Genomic DNA, 19,765 nt, shown 5'->3' on the forward strand with positions numbered 1-19,765 from the left:
TAAATGTAACGACTAACTGTTCCTAACAATAGAAATGTTTCACGAGATGCGACATCGTCGCGAAAAAACACAGTGACCCGTATATGTAATTAGTTTCCTTTAATTTACGTCTATGGTCACAATCTTTTCTGTTTAACAGATTACCGGTTTCGGTCTTTAATGACCATCATCAGATCTGTCTCATAAAAGCAAAGTCCTAATGCACTGCAGCCATAGTGGCATAGTCAACTGTTAAATGCGGAATCAGCACCAGCATTTAACAGTTGACTATGCCACTATGGCTGCAGTGCATTAGGACTTTGCTTTTATGAGACAGATCTGATGATGGTCATTAAAGACCGAAACCGGTAATCTGTTAAACAGAAAAGATTGTGACCATAGACGTAAATTAAAGAATAGAAATGTTTGTGATAAAGTGTGATTTTCTTATGAACAGACGGATAGTCATTTTTTCGAAACTTTTTGCCGTATCAATTTTAGGACACCGTATCCTACGTGAATGCGGTGAACTTGAAAAGAAAATTAAAGTTCAGGCATCACAATTAAAACTTTGGCGTTTTCTGATGACACCATAGTTCTGTCTGAGACGGCAAATTTATTGGAAGAGCAGTTAAATGGAATGGATAGCATCTGGAGACGTTATAAGATGAACGTCAACAAAAATAAAATAAGGATAATAGAACGCAGTCTAAGTCAAGTGATTCTCACGGAATAACATTAGGGAATGAGACGCTAAGAGTAATAGATGAGTTTTGTTATTTAGGTAGTGACTGTAGTAGTAACTGAATGTTACTATTAATTCTGTCCAAACGCCGGCGGTAGCAGAAAACTTGCACTACTACCTTTTCTCAGTGGTAGCTGATTTTGCACGTTTGTAAATACACACTTGTCTGAGAGGGCAGCGCTATAAGAAAGCTGTGGAAACACAATAAGAAATAACCAATAAGATTTTTAACAGAGTACGTTACAAGTGGTACTGAACTTCGGTATAGTCTGATGCGTGGTACTTGAAGTCCTAAACCCGATCCAATGATATCTAAATATCTTTCCTGGCTATTCGCAGTCTTCATACCGGGTGATTCCGTGAAGGTGTTACAAACTTTGAGGGATGATGGAAACGATACATATACCATTTCGGGGTAAGGGATCCTGGTCCGGAAACGACCGAATCGAAAGTTATAACGAAAATCGTTCTGATACCTCTGTTAGTGGAATACACGTACCTGTACTATTTCTGCTAATATTGTAGGGTAGGCAACTTACAGAGTTGGTAGTATGGCCCAAAACAAGAACAAAATATTTAGTAAACATGGGCTCTAAAACACATACCTTAAGAGCTATGAGCACTGCTGATCTTCGATACTGTGAAAGACTCTTTGGTTTCCATATTTTATTAAAAATATCCAGTAAATACTGGCGCTAAAGTGCATATCTTCAAGCTAAGAGCACTTGCCCATCTTCGCTACTATGAACAGATCTCTAGTGAATAAGTGCGCATATCTCTCTTAAGGAATGAATTTTAGAGCCCACGTTTACAGCACTTTTTTTTTTCTTTTTCCGGTCCATACCACCACCTCTGAAACTTTCCTATCCTATAATATTCGTAACAACAGTACCGATACATATATTGCACTATCAGAGGTATTAGATCGATTTTTCGCTTGTAACTTGGGATTCGGGCGTTTCAGAACCATGTTTCCTTAGCTCCAACTTTTATATGTACGCTTCCCATAATTCCTGAAATTTTGTAACACTATTACGGAATCGCTCTGGATTTTCACTGTATCAGCCTGTAATTATTACTGACATTCTGTTACTAGCCGAAAATAGGGTAGGGTAGTCTTCAGAGTCCTGTACTGCGCTAATTGCAAACACTGCAGTGCACTGTCTGACTGATGGTTCGTAACTGTCTAGTAGCTGATGCACAACTGTCTAACGGCTGAGTTGTAACCCTTGAGTCTACTCGGCGTGTCGGGGTTTGGTGCTTGTCTGGAGGAAAATATTCCACGTTAGCTATTACGAGGCGGAAGCAAAGTAGACACAAAAAAAAATTTGTGTCATAACTTGATTAAAAGAAGGAATCAGCTATCCTATCATCTTGAACCGTCAAGGAATGGTCAGTTTGGTAATAGCGAGAAGTATGTGTACATTGGAAGGGCGGGGCGGGATCGTAAAAATTGCAGAAGGGACCAAGATTTACAAGTGCAATTTGATGTACTTTGCAGTAGCTATGCAGAGTGTTACACAGGATAGATTAGGGTGGAGAGATTTATGAAACCAGTCTTCATACCGTAGGCCAAGGTTTCTCAACCTTCGATGACAATTTTCATTTCTCATTGCCCCTTTTCCCAAAATTACAAAGAATAAGTAAATTTATTGCTATTTCGCAGCACCGATCCGCCACACTGACAAAACGAAAAGCGGTAGCGCTTAACTGCACTCTGTCCACAGGTAGCGTGCGAAATTAACTGCAGAAGATCTCTCAACTACCGAAGAAGAAGTCCTCATAGATTTGACGGCAAATGGCGAAATCAGAAAACAATTTAGCAATAAATAGCTCTTTGAATTAGGGGCGAAGATGGATCAATGAGTTTTCTCGACTGAAAACAAGAGTATTTCACGTACTCTTACTATTTTCCACATCCTGCTTTTGAGAAACTGGATTTTCTCTGTCGGCTGGCTTGAAGACAAAATACTGATTTCAGCTAAACGTAGAAAAAAGAACTGAGAGTGTCTATTTATAATATTAAACATTCCTTCGAAAAACTTTGCTGTGCAAACTAGATCAAAGGGAGACATTGATAATTACAGATCTCGTTTCTAATTTATTATTGAAAAGTTGATTATTAAATGAATTGTGCAGTACCGACACAGTTCTACTTACAAGTGCATTATATAACAGTAAATGTAAATTTTGATTTTTTATTCGGCAGAATGTGTTTTGATTTTCTTTTCTGTCAGTAAATTAATCGGTTTTTGAATTATTACTTTTCTTTTCAGTAAGCTGTCGCCCCCCATTTAGTGGTATCTCGTTCCCCTATAGGGACGCACCCCATAGATTGAGAATCGCTAGTGTAGACTACGACAACAACATGTTCAGTTACCGTCACTGAGTCTCAAATCAGAAGCATCATTCTTGCATAGGAAATCCGGAGTAACACGCAATTACATATTACTAAACTGTGCAATGTGTATAGAACACATTTACTTATTAAATCCAGTCACATTTATAGGATAACATGTTAACAGTCAATTAGTGAAGAGCTACCTACCTCTACATAAAAATACCTTTGTCTCAAACAGAGCTTCGACTTTTGAACATGGCGAAAATTACGCCAGTTCTGCCAGAGAAGCGCAATCGAAACGTTTCAAACGTATGGAAAAAGGAACAGGGTGCTTTCCAGAAGGAGCAACAGAATTGACCAGACAGACTGCATTGTCTGTCTGTCTGTCTGTCTGTCCCTCTCTCTCTCTCTCTCTCTCTCTCTCTCTCTCTCTCTCTCGCTCTCTCTCTCTCTCTCTATCTCTCTCTCTCTCTCTCTCTCTCTCTCTCTCTCTCTCTCCCTCCCACCCCTTCCCCTCCCCCCCCACTCCATACGTAAAGGGTAGCATAGCTCCAAAACTAATCAAAATGGTGTACTACTTTTAAGGGGTCAGCATGACGAGTTACCAGCAGAAATAACACGAATGAAATAGTGCATCTTTTCAGTATAACGTAAATGTTACGCGAAACGATTCGACACTACACTTCGAAACAGACACAGCGCAGTCGACGGCACGAACGGCATTTAAAATTAGCATTCGCAAGGGGCGGACAGGAGTAGTCCAGCTGTTGATTCTCCATTTTTCGTAGTCACACACTGCTAGTGGATGAAACAGCATTCGCTGCAGTCTGCAAAGCTGCCATAGCAGAGCTGTAGAAGTGTAATAAAATGCATTTTTTTTCGCTAAGCAAAGTGAAAACCAGAGTGAGACAACACAACTACAATATTCGACACGGACACGAATCATAGGGATACGATGTTTTACGTTCACAGTTGAGACATGGACATGAAATGGCCGGGTTATTTGTAAGTACCTGTGTGTTTTCGAAAGAGTTAACTGCATGAAAACTGCACCATGTACGGATAATAAATTTTGAAAAGCAACATCCAACTGTACATGCTCTTACTAATTTGTCTGTACTGTAGCTGGCCCTTACAAATTTTTTGGCTTACCTTTGGCAACAGAAACTCAGTATTGCTTGAAGTGATGAGCACGTAATACGCAGCCTAGCGCAGCGTTCAGAACTGTTCTGAGCGCGTTGCTGTGAATGCCGTAGCTAATGCGAGCACTAAACATGATCGTAGCGAGTTCTTTTGTGAATTTCTATTCTATTTGTTGCGACTTGTCGTCGCTAATGGTGTGGTAAGTGATAAATCGTGCATAAGCAAGCGAGAGACATAAATTGCAGGATATATGATTTCTTCAAGCGGAAACCACGCGCATGCACATTCGGCAGCTGTCGCTTGAAATTGCCAACAACGCAATCCCCGTCCGTGCCTCTTTCGAGGGTCGGACTATAGCAACCAAAGGTCAGTGGTTCTACTCAGAAGCTCCGCTGTGTAACGTATCGACTATGGAAAACTAGTGTTTGAAGAAGTGTTAGCGAACAAATATGAAACATGACAAATCCAATAAAAATATGAAGCTCGGGTCTCTTTCCCTGATTGTGTTGTGGTCTTCAGTCCTCAGACTGGTTTGATGCAGCTCTCCATGCTGCTCTATCCTGTGCAAGCTTCTTCAACTCACAGTACCTACTGCAGCCTACATCCTTCTTAAACTGTTTAGTGTATTCATCTCTTGGTCTCCCCCTACGATTTTTACCCTCCACGCTGCCCTACAATACTAAATTGGTGATCCCTCGATGTCTCAGAACATGTCCTACCAACCGGTCCCTTCTTCTAGTCAAGTTGTACCACAAGCTCCTCTTCTTCCCAATTCTATTCAATACCTCCTCATTAGTTATGTGATCTATCCATCTAATCTTCAGCATTCTTCTGTAGCACCACATTTCGAAAGCTCCTATTCTCTTCTTGTCTAAACTATTTATCGCCCACGTTTCACTTCCATAATGGCTACACTCCATACAAATACTTTCAGAAACGACTTCCTGATACTTAAATCTGTACTCGATGTTAACAAATTTTTCTTCTTCAGAAACGCTTTCGTTGCCATTGCCAGTCTACATTTTATATCCTCTCTACTTCGACCATCATCAGTTATTTTGCTCACCAAATAGCAAAACTCCTTTACTACTTTAAGTGCCTCATTTCCTAATCTAATTTCCTCAGCATCACACGACTTAATTCGACTACATTCCATTATCCTCGTTTTGCTTTTGTTGATGTTCATCTTATACCCTCCTTTCAAGACACTGTCCATTCCGTTCAACTTCTCTTTCAAGTCCTTTGCTGTCTTTGACAGAATTACAATGTCATCGGCGAACCTCAAAGTTTTATTTCTTCTCCGTGGATTTTAATACCTACTCCGAACTTTTCTTTTGTTTCCTTTATTGCTTGCTCAATATACAGATTGAATAACATCGGGGAGAGGCTACAACCGTGTCTCACTCCCTTCCCAACCACTGCTTTCCTCTCATGTCCCTCGACTCTTATAACTGCCATTTGGTTTCTGTACAAATTGTAAATAGCCTTTCGCTCCCTGTATTTTACGCCTGCCACCTTCAGAATTTGAAAGAGAGTGTTCCAATCAACATTGTCAAAAGCTTTCTCTAAGTCTACAAATGCTAGAAACGTAGGTTTGCCATTCCTTAATCTTTCTTCTAAGATAAGTCGTAGGGTCAGTATTGCCTCACGTGTTCCAACATTTCTACGGAATCCAAACTGATATTCACCGAAGTCGGCTTCTATCAGTTTTTCCATTCGTCTGTAAAGAATTCGCGTTAGTATTTTGCAGCTGTGACTCATTAAACTGAAAGTTCGGTAATTTTCACATCTGTCAACACCTACTTTCTTTGGTATTGGAATTATTATATTCTTCTTGAAGTCTGAGGGTATTTCGCCTCTCTCATACATCTTGCTCACCAGATGGTAAAGTGATTACTAAAAATGAACTAGAAAACTTACAAGGTAACATTTGATTCTCATATGTTACATCCTGGAAAACAGCAGTGTCCATCATATGTTGTCGATGGCTCCTGTACTTCATTACGCTCACCGAATATTATGCCTCCGCAGTTGTCAAAAATTCTTGTCCCGTTTCGTACATCGCATCTTGTGACTTCCCTATCACAAATCCTTACTGATGGGGGGGGGGGGGGGGAATAAGGCCAACCGGTGGACTACCGCCGCTCTAGCAACGGAGTACGCGCTCTTGCTGTTGCCGAGATGACATGGGGCGGACGCCGGTAGCTGTCAACGTGACAGGCAGCTGATTTTTCTACCTACTGTGGGCGAGAAAGGCGAGGGACAGGCCGTCGCAGACGCCTGACGAAAATCCGCGCGTGACAAATTGTGCGCAACCCGGAGGTCGCGCCAGGCGCGGCGAGCTCGTAATCCTCCTTCGAACGCAGCTGTCCTCGCTGTCGCCAGAACAACACAACACAGCTCGGTCGTAGCATTGTCCAAATATTATTTGGTGACATGTTACGTTGACATCATACTCCCCAAGCCACTTAATGTTGTGTCACGGAGGATACTTCTCGTACCACTGATTGACCCCCCCTACCTAGTTCCACACGCGAATGGCACATGGGAAGAACGTCGATAAACCTCTATATATAGTTTCTAACTTCTCGAATTTTCACTTCGTGATCATTACACGAGATGTATGTGGGAGGAAGTAATACGTTGTCCGACTCTTCAGGGAAAGTGCTCTCTCGAAATTTCAATAGTAATCCTCCTTATGATGCATAACGCCTCTCTTATAACGTCTGCCGCTGGAGTTTTTTGAGCATCTCGGTAACACTCTAGCGCCGATTTGACGGTCCAGTGACGAAACGCGCCACTCTTCTTTGGCTCTTCTCTTCTATCAGTTCTGCCTGGTAGGGATCCCAGATTGATGAACATTACTCAAGAATCAGTCGAATAAACAGCTTACAAGCCACTTCCTTCGTGGATGAATTACATTTCCTTAAGTTTCTTCCTATGACTCTCAGTCTGGCAGCTGCTTTTCCTATTATTTGTTTTACTTGGTCATTCCATTATGGTGGCTCTGGATAGTACTCCCAGATATTTTGATGTATATACTATTTCTAGAAATTTGTCGTCGATAGTGTAGCTGTTCAGTAGTGGATTTCTTTTCGTATGAATGCGCAATATGTTACATTTATTTACGTTCAGGGTCAGCTGACAGAGCATGCGCCATTCATCAGTCCTCTGCAAGCCATTCTGCAAATCGATATTTTCTTCTAGCAGTTTCTACTTTTTTATAGATATAGATCATCTGCGAACAGGCTTAGAGAGCTTGCCACGCTTCCTACTACATCATTTATATACACTGCAAACAGTAACGGTCCTTTCACACTTCCATGGGTACTCCGGAAATTCCTTTACATCCGTCGATTTTGTTCCGTTAAGGGCGACGTGTTGGGTTCTATTTGCAAGGAATTCTTGAATCCAGTCACAACTCTGGCCCACTTCTCGCCAAGCACGTATTTTTTCTACTAAACGGCAGTGCGGGAAGGTGTCAAGTACTTTCCTGAAGTCAAGGAATATGGAATTAACCTGAGTGCCGTTGTTTACATCGATGTGGATCTCATGGATTGACAGAACGAATTGAGTTTCGCAAGATCTCTGTTTTCAGGCTTCGCGTTGATTTTTATGGAGAAGATCGTTCGTTTTCCAAAACCGTAATGATTCTTGAGCATAAAACATTTACCATAATTCTACAGAAGAGTGACGGCAGTGTTACAGATCTATAATTGTGTACATCAGTTCTGCGGCCATTCTTGAAAATACTATGTACCCTTCGTTGCTCTAGTGATCTACAGTAAACTGCTGCTATAAATGGAGCAAGTTCTTTCGCATAATCTTTCTAGAATCTTATGGGTATCTCATCTGGTCCTGATGCCTTTCCATTATTAAGTTATTGTAGTAGCTTTTCTATTCCGCGATCAGTTATCTCAGTGTCTGCCACTTCGCAAACTAATCTGTGCGCCTCTAATGTGTGGCATCTGGAGATATTTGCAGTAGTGTGTAGGTAAGGATGCGGCTGAACGAAGCGTTCTCCTCGCAGACAGGCTGTGTGGGGACGTCGTTACTTCACTGTCTGGGGGATAAGTCCTACCAGTGCTATCCCTTCCTGACAACTGCCAAAAGTGAGATATGTTTCACGTGGAGAGTCAGTCTGCCATTAATAGTCACTTGAGAGAGGCCGCAGAATGTATTCGAGAGTTAAGTGCTTCAAATACTCCTCTGTCTGTCCAGAGTAACATTATCCCTTTGTTATTCTAAATCGCTTGAGAAAAATTCATATCATGCCCCATCCGAAGTTGTTCCATGTCTGTTAAGATCTCGTCGTCAAACCGTATTACTCCATCCTCCATTGCTAAGGAAATACCCAAAATTATGGCATTTTCTGTATAATAAGGTATCTTTTCTTATTGTTGCCCCTAACTTACATATAATAACAAAGTATAATATATTTGTATAACCAGTGCCTCTGCTGTAAATATTACACTACTGGCCATTAAAATTGCTACACCACGAAGTGACGTGCTACAGACACGAAATTTAACCAACAGGGAGAAAATACTGTGATATGCAAATGATTAGCTTTTCAGAGCATTCACACAAGGTTGGCGCCGGTGGTGACACCTACAACGTGCTGACATGAGGAAAGTTTCCAACCGATTTCTCATACACAAACAGCAGTTGACCGCCGTTGCCTGGTGAAACGTTGTTGTGATGCCTCGTGTAAGGAGGTGAAATGCGTACCATCACGTTTCCGATTTTGATAAGTCGGATTGTAGCCTATCCAGATTGCGATTTATCGTATCGCGACATTGCTGCTCGCGTTCGTCGAGATCCAATGCCTGTTAGCAGACTATGGTATCGGTGGGTTCAGGAGGGTAATACGAAACGCCGTGTTGGATCCCAATGGCCTCGTATTACTAGCAATCGAGATGACAGGCTTCTTATTTGCATGGCTGTTACGGATCTTGCATCCACGCCTCGATCTCTGAGTCAACAGATGGGGACGTTTGCAAGACAACAACCATCTGCACGAACAGTTCGACGGCATTTGCAGCAGCATGGACTATCAGCTCGGAGACCATGGCTGCGCTAACCCTTGACGCTGAATCACAGACAGGAGCGCCTGCGATGGTATACTCAACGACGAACCTGGGTGCACGAATGGCAAAACGTCATTTTTTTGGATGAATGCAGGTTCTGTTTACAGCATCATGATGGTCACACCCGTGTTTGGCGACATCGCGGTGAACGCACTTTGGAAGCGAGTATTCGTCATCGCCATATTGGCATATCACCCGGCGTGATGGAACGGGTGCCATTGGTTACACGTCTCGGTCATCTCTTGTTCGCACTGACGGCACTTTGAACAGTGGACGTTACATTTAAGATGTGTTACGACCGTGGCTCTACCCTTCATTCGATCGCTGCGAAACCTTACACTTCAATAGGATAATACACGACCGCATGTTGCTGGTCCTGTACGGACCTTTCTGGATACAGAAAATGTTCGACTGCTGCCATAGCCAGTACATTCTCCAGATCTCTCAACAATTGAAACGTCTGGTCAATGGTGGCCGAGCAACTGGCTCGTCACAATACGCCAGTCACTACTCTTGATGAACTGTGGTATCGTGTTGAAGCTGCATGGGCAGCTGTACCTGTACATGCCATCCAAGCTCTGTTTGACTCAATGCCCAGGCGTATCAAGGCCGTTATTACGCCAGAGGTGGTTGTTTTGGGTACTGATTTCTCAGGATCTATGCACACAATTGCGTGAAAATGTAATCAGATGTCAGTTCTAGTATAATATATTTGTCCAATGAATACCCGTTTATCATCTGCATTTCTTCTTGGTGTAGCAATTTTAATGGCCAGTAGTGTTATTTCATTTGAACTGTAGGCCTATTTACTTGTATTAGAACACCTTATATATTTTGGAACATTTATTGTATTGCATGTAAGTTACTTATGAATAATATAATGTCACATACGTTCTCAAGTCCGGATTACTATGCAGTATAGCTGTTTCTGGTTCTATTTCTTACTGATTATATTTTACGTTGATGTAGCAATGATAACTAGTTTTTTAGTACGTTCTGACTTTTCGTTTGTTAGTCGTCGGATATAAATCTTAATCTGTAGTTGACATTTAGTGACAGCTCTTGCCGGCCTGGGTGGTCGAGCGGTTCTAGGCGCTACAGTCTGGAACCGCGCGACCGCTACGGTCGCAGGTTCGAATCCTGCCTCGGGCATGGATGTGTGTGATGTCCTTAGGTTAGTTAGTTAGGTTTAAGTAGTTCTAAGTTCTAGGGGACTGATAACCTCAGCAGTTAAGTCCCATAGTGCTCAGAGCTATTTGAAATTGAACAGCTCTTGTGACAGATAATCAGCGATTTTCTTATTTCTGTTGATGGCTGTTTGTTTACTGATTACATTCATTGTTATTCTACATTCGTTGTTATTCTAGTAGTAATCAGTTGTGCGCTATCTCTGACATTTCATGAATACTGGACAGAACTAAACATAATTTCCAGCTGAAATTTAGTGACGGCAATTATGTCAGATGGTCAGCGATATTGTATGATTGCATATGCTTGTTGACAATTCTACTAGAAATGTTACTGGGCTATGCTATACTTATTGTTAAATGGTGTCTCTGGTTGTATTACGGTTTATCCAGTATCTTACAAATAACATGGTAGTTATGACTAAACACAGAGATCATCGCTAGATGTCCAACTTGTTCTTCTGGTCGCACGCCGCTTTTGCACATGGGACCAGAAGGATCCCAGCGGGAGACCTGTCACGTGGTATTACCTTGCGTTCGCCACAGAATAGCTGCCTGCCTCAGGCCTTCTTCGGTGAACACTACTCCAGTAACCACTAAAACTTCCGTCAGCTTTCCAAAAGGGATCCTTCGTTATAATCTTCTTGACAGTCACTACTGTGTAGATTTCCACGACCAATGTGAATTTCAGTGAAACCATATTGGATGGTATGGTGTGTCATTATGAATCACTAAAACAACTGTAAAACTAATGTTTCATTCGTCGTCTTAAGTGCGACAGTACTTCTGCAGGGTGACCAGGTATACCGTACTGCCTGTTAATTGATATGTTCCTTTTTTTCTTGTGGCTCCTTTCTCGTTTCACAGACCCGCCGGTCCCTCATGAGTTCGAACTATCATCTGCCCGACAATCGCAGAGCCAATACCTATAGCGCTCTCTTGTCGCTAACAGTACAACATACCCTGTAAGGTACAGGCCACAAGCTGGTTGAATAATGTACACTACTATCATGCATTATGTCATATATATAATTATTTATTATGTTAAGGTGAAAAACTGCGCTCTTTTTCCATCCACAGATGTTTTCCATGGCAATACTAATTTCGAATGACAGTATTTAATCATAACCTGTAACGCTAAGCTCATGCTTTCTGTAATAGCTGAGACAGTTAAGGTCCCCACGTACGTAATCGGCGTCACATGAGAATGGACAGAGAAAGAGACAAAAACAGAAACTGAGAGACAGGGAGAGAGAGAGGGGGGGGGGAGGGGGAGGGAGAGCGAGAGACAGTTTTGAGTTTAAGGGAGGCGGTGATAGATAGAGGGAGAGGTGGGGAGGAAAGGGCACACACTCACACACACACACACACACACACACACACACACACACACACAAACACACGCACGCACAGAGAGAGAGAGAGAGAAAGCAGTAGATTACAATAGAGGGTGGGCTGGGGAACGGACGCTGGGGCAGAACCTGACGTGTGCCAGGACTAGCACCAGCACGAGTAGAACGAGCAACTGCACCTTGTGTGTGGTGCGCCAGCCCTGAAAGAGCGTCGCAGCTGCGTTGCATAAGCGGATTTCCCTTTACTCTGGCTCTCGTCACTCATGTAGCATTTCTCGGAACGACGAACAGAGTGTTTCTCAGGAGCTCTCGTGTGAAAGCCTTTCCCGAGCGACCGCCGTCCCAACCGGAAGCCCACCATATGGTCCAACCTCTGTCTCCTCCAAGCCGTACGACGTCGTCTCATGCTTGAACAATGAGTGGATCGTGCTCCCACTTCCATTTGCTGTAGTAAGCTGGACATAAACGATTCTTTCGTCATCGGAATTTTTCCAAGACAGATGTTCCACTCGAGCTCCTCTGACTTTATTTGCATTTAACCGTGCATGTGTGGTGCTTTAACAATCCGCCGGTAGGAGAAAACGGGAACAATCGTAAATTTTTGTTCCAAGTCACGTTCGACGTAACCAAAATGTATATATTTCAGGATTTTAAGTCTGTCGGGTGACTGTACTTCAGTATTTCAAGTTTTTATTTGAGATACGTATTTCGGAATGAAACTTCCATGTTCAGGGATTCCAGCAGTCACTCGAGGTTTTTCACCGTAACCTGGCGAAGCAAACACAACTGACGACGGTTATATTCTTACATCAATGAAAAGATAAGCATATGAGCGCTACACTTCTATAGCTTACCTGTATCTTGCAAGAATTTGCATCATTGGTGGACCATGGCGAAATTCCTCTAAGACTGTCGGTTTCCATTACATAAACACATCGTTAACAAACAGTAGTATGAAAAAATTGAGAAAAAACATCTTATTTGACCAAAATATTTGCCGGTCGGTGTGGCCGAGCGGTTCTAGGCGCTTCAGTCTGAAACCGCGTGACCGCTACGGTCGCAGGTTCGAATCCTGCCTCGGGCATTAATGAGTGTGATGTCCTTAGGTTAGTTAGGTTTAAGTAGTTGTAAGTTCTACTTGACTGATGACCTCAGATGTTAAGTCCCATAGTGCTGAGAGCCATTTGAACCACCAAAATATTTGCTTACGGTAGTTCTGTCTTATAGGTGTAAGACCATAACTATGTTACTACTATGAGAAATTACGTAAGTGACTATTAAAAGAGAAATTACGTAAAACATAATGGAAAAAATAATTAGCGGTTTTACAATTAATTTTTATGATAACTTGATCTGAAGGAACAGAGGAAAGACATTTTGAAATAAGAGCTTGCAATGAGTGGGATACTTTAAGCCAAAATTTCTAGAAAATATCGCGTCATCCTTAACTGCGCTAAAATTAATATTCGTAATCAAACAGGTGCTGCTCTTTTATAGTATCGCACCGATTGTAAGCTGCTACACAAAAATTAACTATAGTAATATAAAGTACTTCTTTTCAACAATCTTACTGATCCAATGTAACCTGTTCATAAATGGCAACTATCGTAAGTGAGTACCTTTGGTTATGGAGATGGGAAGCGCTGCTACACAAAAATTCACTATAATAATATAAAGTACTTCTTTTCAACAATCTTACTGATCCAATGTAACCTGTTCATAAATGGCAACTATCTTAAGTGAATATCTTTGGTTATGGAGATGGGAAGCAAATGATCGCTACTTAGAAAAAAAAAGACAGATCTCTGCATATTCAGAGAATCTGTTTCACTTCTGCTCCGTACAGAAATTGTTCTCAGATGTTTTAGAGTAAACATACATACTATGTATGTTTCCTCTCAAAAATCTATGAAGAATTTCTGTATGGAGCAGATTCCCTGAATGTACGGATAGCTCTTTTTTTTTTTTCTTAGTAGCGATCATTTGTTTCCCATGTACATACATAATATGTTTTCTCTCAATATTTTCGTACTCTTGTTTGTCAATTATGTTTTCATGTTATTGAAACCAAAAATCTGAGAAGAGTTTCTGCATCGAGCAGAAGTAGAACAGATTCTTTGAATATGGAGACACACCTTGCTTTTTTCTTTTGACGGTTTTCCATTTACATAATAACATAACATCCCTCAGATGTGCTTGCTATGCATCATTGGTGGACCATGGCGAAATTCCTCTAAGACTGTCGGTTTCCATTGACTGCCTCTAGGAAACCCTGACGATGGAGGTTTCAATCCGAAATAAATTTTGGAAACAAAAAGAAATAAAAACCGAAAAACAGACATAGGACGGACTTTGAATTCGTAAAATTTATAACTGTTCCAAATATATTATACTTTGTTACTATATTTAAGTTAGGGGCAACAATAAGAAAAGATACCTTATTATACAGAAAAATGCCATAATTTTGGTTATTTCCTTAGCAGTGGAGGATGGAGTAATACGGTTTGACGACGAGATCTTAACAGACATGGAACAACTTCGGATGGGGCATGATATGAATTTTTCTCAAGCGATTTAGAATAACAAAGGGATAATGTTACTCTGGATAGACAGAGGAGTATTTGAAGCATGATGAAACATGTTGACTGCCTCTAGGAAACCCTGACGATGGAGGTTTCAATCCGAAATAAATTTTGGAAACAAAAAGAAATAAAAACCGAAATACAGACATAGGACGGACTTTGAATTCGTAAAATTTATAACTGTTCCACTGTCATTTTGTGCAACATGAAATCATTATCCTACGAATTCGAGGAAAAGATCTCAATTACAAAGTCTGAATTAGTAACGAAACTATACACTTATTTTGTTTCACTGCAGTCCTGAAATATAAACACCATATAAAATCCTCTCATTCATGTACATCTAAACCTGTGTGTGAGGCTGCAGAGTACATGGCATCCAAGGAGTGATTTTCATAGTCCTGTTTCATTTACGAGTGGTACAGTCACGTTCAAACCATCTAACAAGACACTTTTGATGTGGATCGCGTCACTCTGTATTTCTTGGGCCCGAATGCAAAAGTTTCCTCAGGATTCGAGATGGAATGGGTGGAGTGTTCAGAGATGTTCAGATGTGTGTGAAATCTTATGGGACTTAACTGCTAAGGTCATCGGTCCCTAAGTTTACACACTACATAACCTGAATTATCTTAAGGACAAACACACACAACCATGCCCGAAGGAGGACTCGAACCTCCGCCGGGACCAGCCGCACAGTCCATGACTGCAGCGCCTAAGCCCGCTCGGCTAATCCCGCGCGGCTGGGTGGAGAGTGGGGGATCTTCTATTGGTTATTGGTTTTGTGGTAGACTAAGTGAGGAGGAATTTCTTGCAAAATAGAGCTCAGAATCATTTAAAAATCTGTGTTTATCATTCACTAAACATGCTATAGTGCAGACACTGTAACGCGACAGTCTGCCGAGAGCGTAAACAAACGAGAAGTTACGGAAGAGGAGCGGTGCGGGTGAAAAACGCCCGCATCCTTCTCATAGTCTATATCCACCATTTTTGATTGTGCGTAAACAGAACTGACATACGGTGGTAGCAATCGACGATTCATTCTTGTGTTGTGAGAATGGGACTCGAAACCGTTGGTAGATTAGTGTTTGTCACATTACTCATTTCAAAAGAAGCAACGCACAAACGAAACAAAATCGGAGGACACAGAACATTCGGTAATGGGTAACAACCAATTGCTTCCCTAGGTTGGCAGTTCCAGACGAAGTAGTTCAGGACCTACATACACCTGTACTTTACGCAACTATAGTTCAAAACAAACCCCATCCATTAAATGTTCTGACTTTCTTCACTCTGATTCTGAATTGCAACGTCTTCCCGTGCGACTGAGCAGAAATTCATTTTCCTTTCCTAGAGTTTGCGGTGGTGAGGGGGGGGGGGACTTGCTGAATAGGTCCTTGGATGACGTTGTCAACAACACAAGCTACATCCTTCTCTACTACTACCTGCTTTGTAGCGAGTGATTTGCTTGTACATCACGGATAGAAGAGCGAGCATATTATGAGAAAACGTTACCAAAACAACGTGAAGAATATTTTTCTAAAAGTCTACGATCTAATCATTCGACCCAGTTAGTGTCGTTGTCTTTTTTTGTTTCAAAATAACATTGGTGACAACATCCCTTTAGTGAACGATGATTTCAAGACAGAAGAAAAGTATTTTAGTCAACAACGAGGGCATTGTAATATATTTCGTATTAATGATTTTGTTTACTTATTTTTATTCCAGTGAACCTGTGTGTTTGACCAGTGGTCATGGAATAGGTCTTCAAAACGCCAGAAATATTTTAAAGGAAAAATATATCTGAACATCTGACTATAGGAATCAACACAGGCTCCATTAGTTACAATTTTCTACTTTTTGCTAACAATGTAACCTATTTTTCGTAAGATAATTGATTCTATAATACAAGTTGATTCCCACAATGCACAGTTTCTCGGCACCAAAAACGGTAATTGTACACAAGCATGTAACTGTTTCATAGTTCAACAACAAAGTTCGTACTTCTCCGGTTTTCTCTTATTACTCATGTGAGGCAGGAATTATCCGTCCCTTTTTCACTTATGTAAACGCGCTACTCGCCTTAACATGATGTGTGTAGTAGAATAAAACGACATTGAACTCTGTGCTTGACACAAGTGAGAATCTAAAGGTGCGGACATGTCAACATCCAATCGACACTCTCTCTCTCTGATTGAGACATGGGAAAATCTAAAGGTGTGTACATGTCAACATCCAGTCGACACATTGTTTTTTCACTGGATAAAACAATGTCTTCGAATATTACTTAGTGGTTTGCTTAGCACAGTTAACTGAAGGATCAGTTACGATGGCTTTCAGTTTGCTCTCTTCCTAATGAAACACCGTCTTGGTTCACTTATTTTCTGGTCAGCTATTGTGTGTTGCTTTTTTTCGTAACTGGCGTGTCATGGGAAGGAGATGACTGATGGAGTTGTAGTAACCATTGTAACCAGTAAAGCGCACCGCTAAATTTACAATACATGTTGACCGGTTACTACAGATTTCTAAGGCTTTTTTATACACAGTGAAGTCACATGCTCCCAAGAAGAATCAGATACATTCGGTAGTTACACATTGATTACTAGCAAACTTGTCTATTAAAAGAGAAGACAGGTATTCAGTACAGCTAGTGCAGTTTTTAAGTATGTTGTATGGGGCCAGAACAGAAATGAACGCAGTCTTTTGCCCCGGCCACGTAGTTGATCAACATCATGTACAAATAAAGTCCACAAAACATAAGTTTGCATCAAAAAATCTTGATCTTCTGAAACGTTTCATTAAAATATATAAGTAAGCAGTATAGATCATAGTTCCAAGATTTTTAAAAACAATAGAATAATTCTCTCCCTCAAACTCAGTGAACCAAATCGTAGATCTGTTGACGCAATGAGAGCTATGTTCCACAAACAAAAAGAAAAAAAGCAAACATAGCTCACAAGGGTAACGTAGCTTCCGAACTGCACGTATACTTATCAGCAAATAAAACAAAGGGTAAGTGTCTTACGCCATAAACTGTCCTCAAGTATACCATGTGTTGTTACGTGCTATGTTCCTCACGAGTGACTCTCACAATCACATATTGGCAAATTACTGCCAATTAACAGTCATAAATACGCGAACGACAGTAAGCAAAAATTTGGAATACACAAAAAGCGTCACAAATAGGTAACGGGGCAGTCCACGTCAATTCTTTGCCGGGTGCTTTCCAGCTCAGGACACCAGGATGTATGAGACGAAGCAGAATAGTCCGCTGTTCTGCATGGGCCGTGCAACCCATAGAGTAAGACCGGTATATCTCAGAAAGAGAGAGAGAGAGAGAAGAACTTCATTGAATTTATATGCAGATAATGAAAGAGTTCGGCAGATGAAATAAGAAGTGAAACATACGCGAAATGAAACAGACTCCTTTGAATACACACATACACAGGCACACACACACACACACACACACAAACACGCACATACACACAGAGTGTAGGAAAAGCTGACCAACTTCGAGGGGTTGTACACGATGACTTATTTCATTCCTTGAGGATAGGATCCCATTACTGTAAACGTCATAGAACACGTTATCTGGACCATCAGCTGCAGTTAGTCTACAAATTCGGCAGCTATCGTGAGTTTATGCACTCTACGCTCTACACTTCGTTGTTGTTATGACAGGCAAGAATGCATTCGACGCCATCTGCCATGCTGAACGCTGTCACAAGCATTGCTAGAAGTCCTACTTGCCGTCACGCTGTACGCAAAGGCAAGTCCCGTATTCAAGAAACAAGCATTGAGGTACCAATTTGGTAATGCCGCACTGACGTCCTTGACTAGGCTCTAGGGTGGGTGGTTTGTGGTGGACTTCCTGCTACCTGTTATGAAGTTTTGGTTGGGTATCTGTGTCGTGTGAATGACAGTGAAGTGTGCTTCTAGAACGTAGTGTTGTGTTCGTTTTGTAATGAATGAAGAGGAAGGAGAGTGTTAAACGCAATTGCAGCTCGTAGCCTTCTTCTTCTCTTTCTTCTTAACTGTCACTTGGGCCTTGGAAACTATACGCTTTCTCTACATTCCTCTTCCAGTGCTCTCTGTTCCTGGCTTTTGTAGTGCATTCTCCTTTTCTCAGGCCCATTGCCACTGCGTCCTCGTCGATGTCATCCTTCCATCATGTTCGTGGCCTTCCTCGCTTCCTTCTGCCCCCTATGGCTCCAGAGAATGCTACTTCAAGTATTCGTTCCTCTTCCATCCGAATTAGATGTCCAGCCCACATCAGTCTCCTCCTCTTCATCCTTTGACTGACGTCAGCCTGTTTTTATAGCTCCTTCAGTTCCTGGTTTTAAAGTATTCTCCACTCCTGTGCTTCTGGTCTCTCTTCGGTACAAAAATTTTCCTTAATATTTTCCTTTCAAAAACTAATAATTTTTGCTCATCTGATTTTCTAAATATGAAGTAGCCTAGTCCTCTCTAAAAGCTCCAGCCTAAATATTCTTATCCCGCAGATGGAGCAGCAGTATGACAAACCCTCACTTTGCGGGAAATTTGGGTTTCACCCAGGAGGTAACTGCAAAGCCTCATGAAGATTCCTCCTCCCCTTCCCTAGCAAGTTCTTCCTCCACCATGATCCGAAACAGCTGCCTCTGAAATGAATATCTCTGCATAAGGACGACCATCTGAAATGAACTGCGTTCTCTTTAACCGTGAATTACACCTAAAAATTTGCTCGTGAAAGTGTTGAGTGAGGGCACGTGGTGTGTGCAGGGCTGGACAGCACGTTCGGCGGCCTGGAGGCAATGATCACGGCGCTGTGCGACGAGTACCCGCGCGTGCTCGGCCGGCACCGCGAGGCCTTCGTCGCTGTGCTGCTGCTTGCCGTCTACATCTGCGCACTCCCCACCACCACCTACGTGAGTACTCACCGCCAGCAAACCCATGCTCACAACCACCAACTAGGCGAGTACTGGCCACCACCACCACCACCACCTACGTGAGTACTGACTACCACCATCACCCACGTGAATACTCCGAGTACACCTCACCACTATCCACGTGAGTCCCACTACCTACTATGTGAGTATTCCCCACCACCAACTACACGAGTGCTTCCCACAACCACTTACGTGAGTACCTTTTTTTATAAGGCGCTTGCAAATAGTTGTTAAGTGTTCTACAAAATTCATGATGTACAGTTGCCGATACGTTCGTTATTTAATAACTGTCATTACAGTATCTGTCTAGATAAAAAAAAAGATGAAAGAATGACAACTGCATAGCGTACAATTCGTTACAGAAGAGCTGATACAATACAATACTTTCAAAGTTTCATATATTATTTATGTATCTTGC

At 41.7% G+C, this 19,765-nt stretch overlaps 1 protein-coding gene across 1 annotated transcript in view; it reads left to right on the forward strand.

Annotated features, from left to right (window-relative positions):
• LOC124776180 (sodium-dependent serotonin transporter) overlaps positions 1-19,765 on the forward strand; it is a 470,801-nt gene that overhangs the window by 344,533 nt on the left and 106,503 nt on the right. The window contains exon 10 of the mRNA XM_047251016.1: positions 19,181-19,326. Within this exon, the coding sequence (XP_047106972.1) occupies positions 19,181-19,326 (146 nt within the window). The remainder of the gene's footprint in view (positions 1-19,180; positions 19,327-19,765) is intronic.

The sequence above is a fragment of the Schistocerca piceifrons genome, chromosome 1, assembly GCF_021461385.2.
Source record: "Schistocerca piceifrons isolate TAMUIC-IGC-003096 chromosome 1, iqSchPice1.1, whole genome shotgun sequence".
NCBI classification, from domain to species: Eukaryota; Metazoa; Arthropoda; class Insecta; order Orthoptera; family Acrididae; genus Schistocerca; species Schistocerca piceifrons.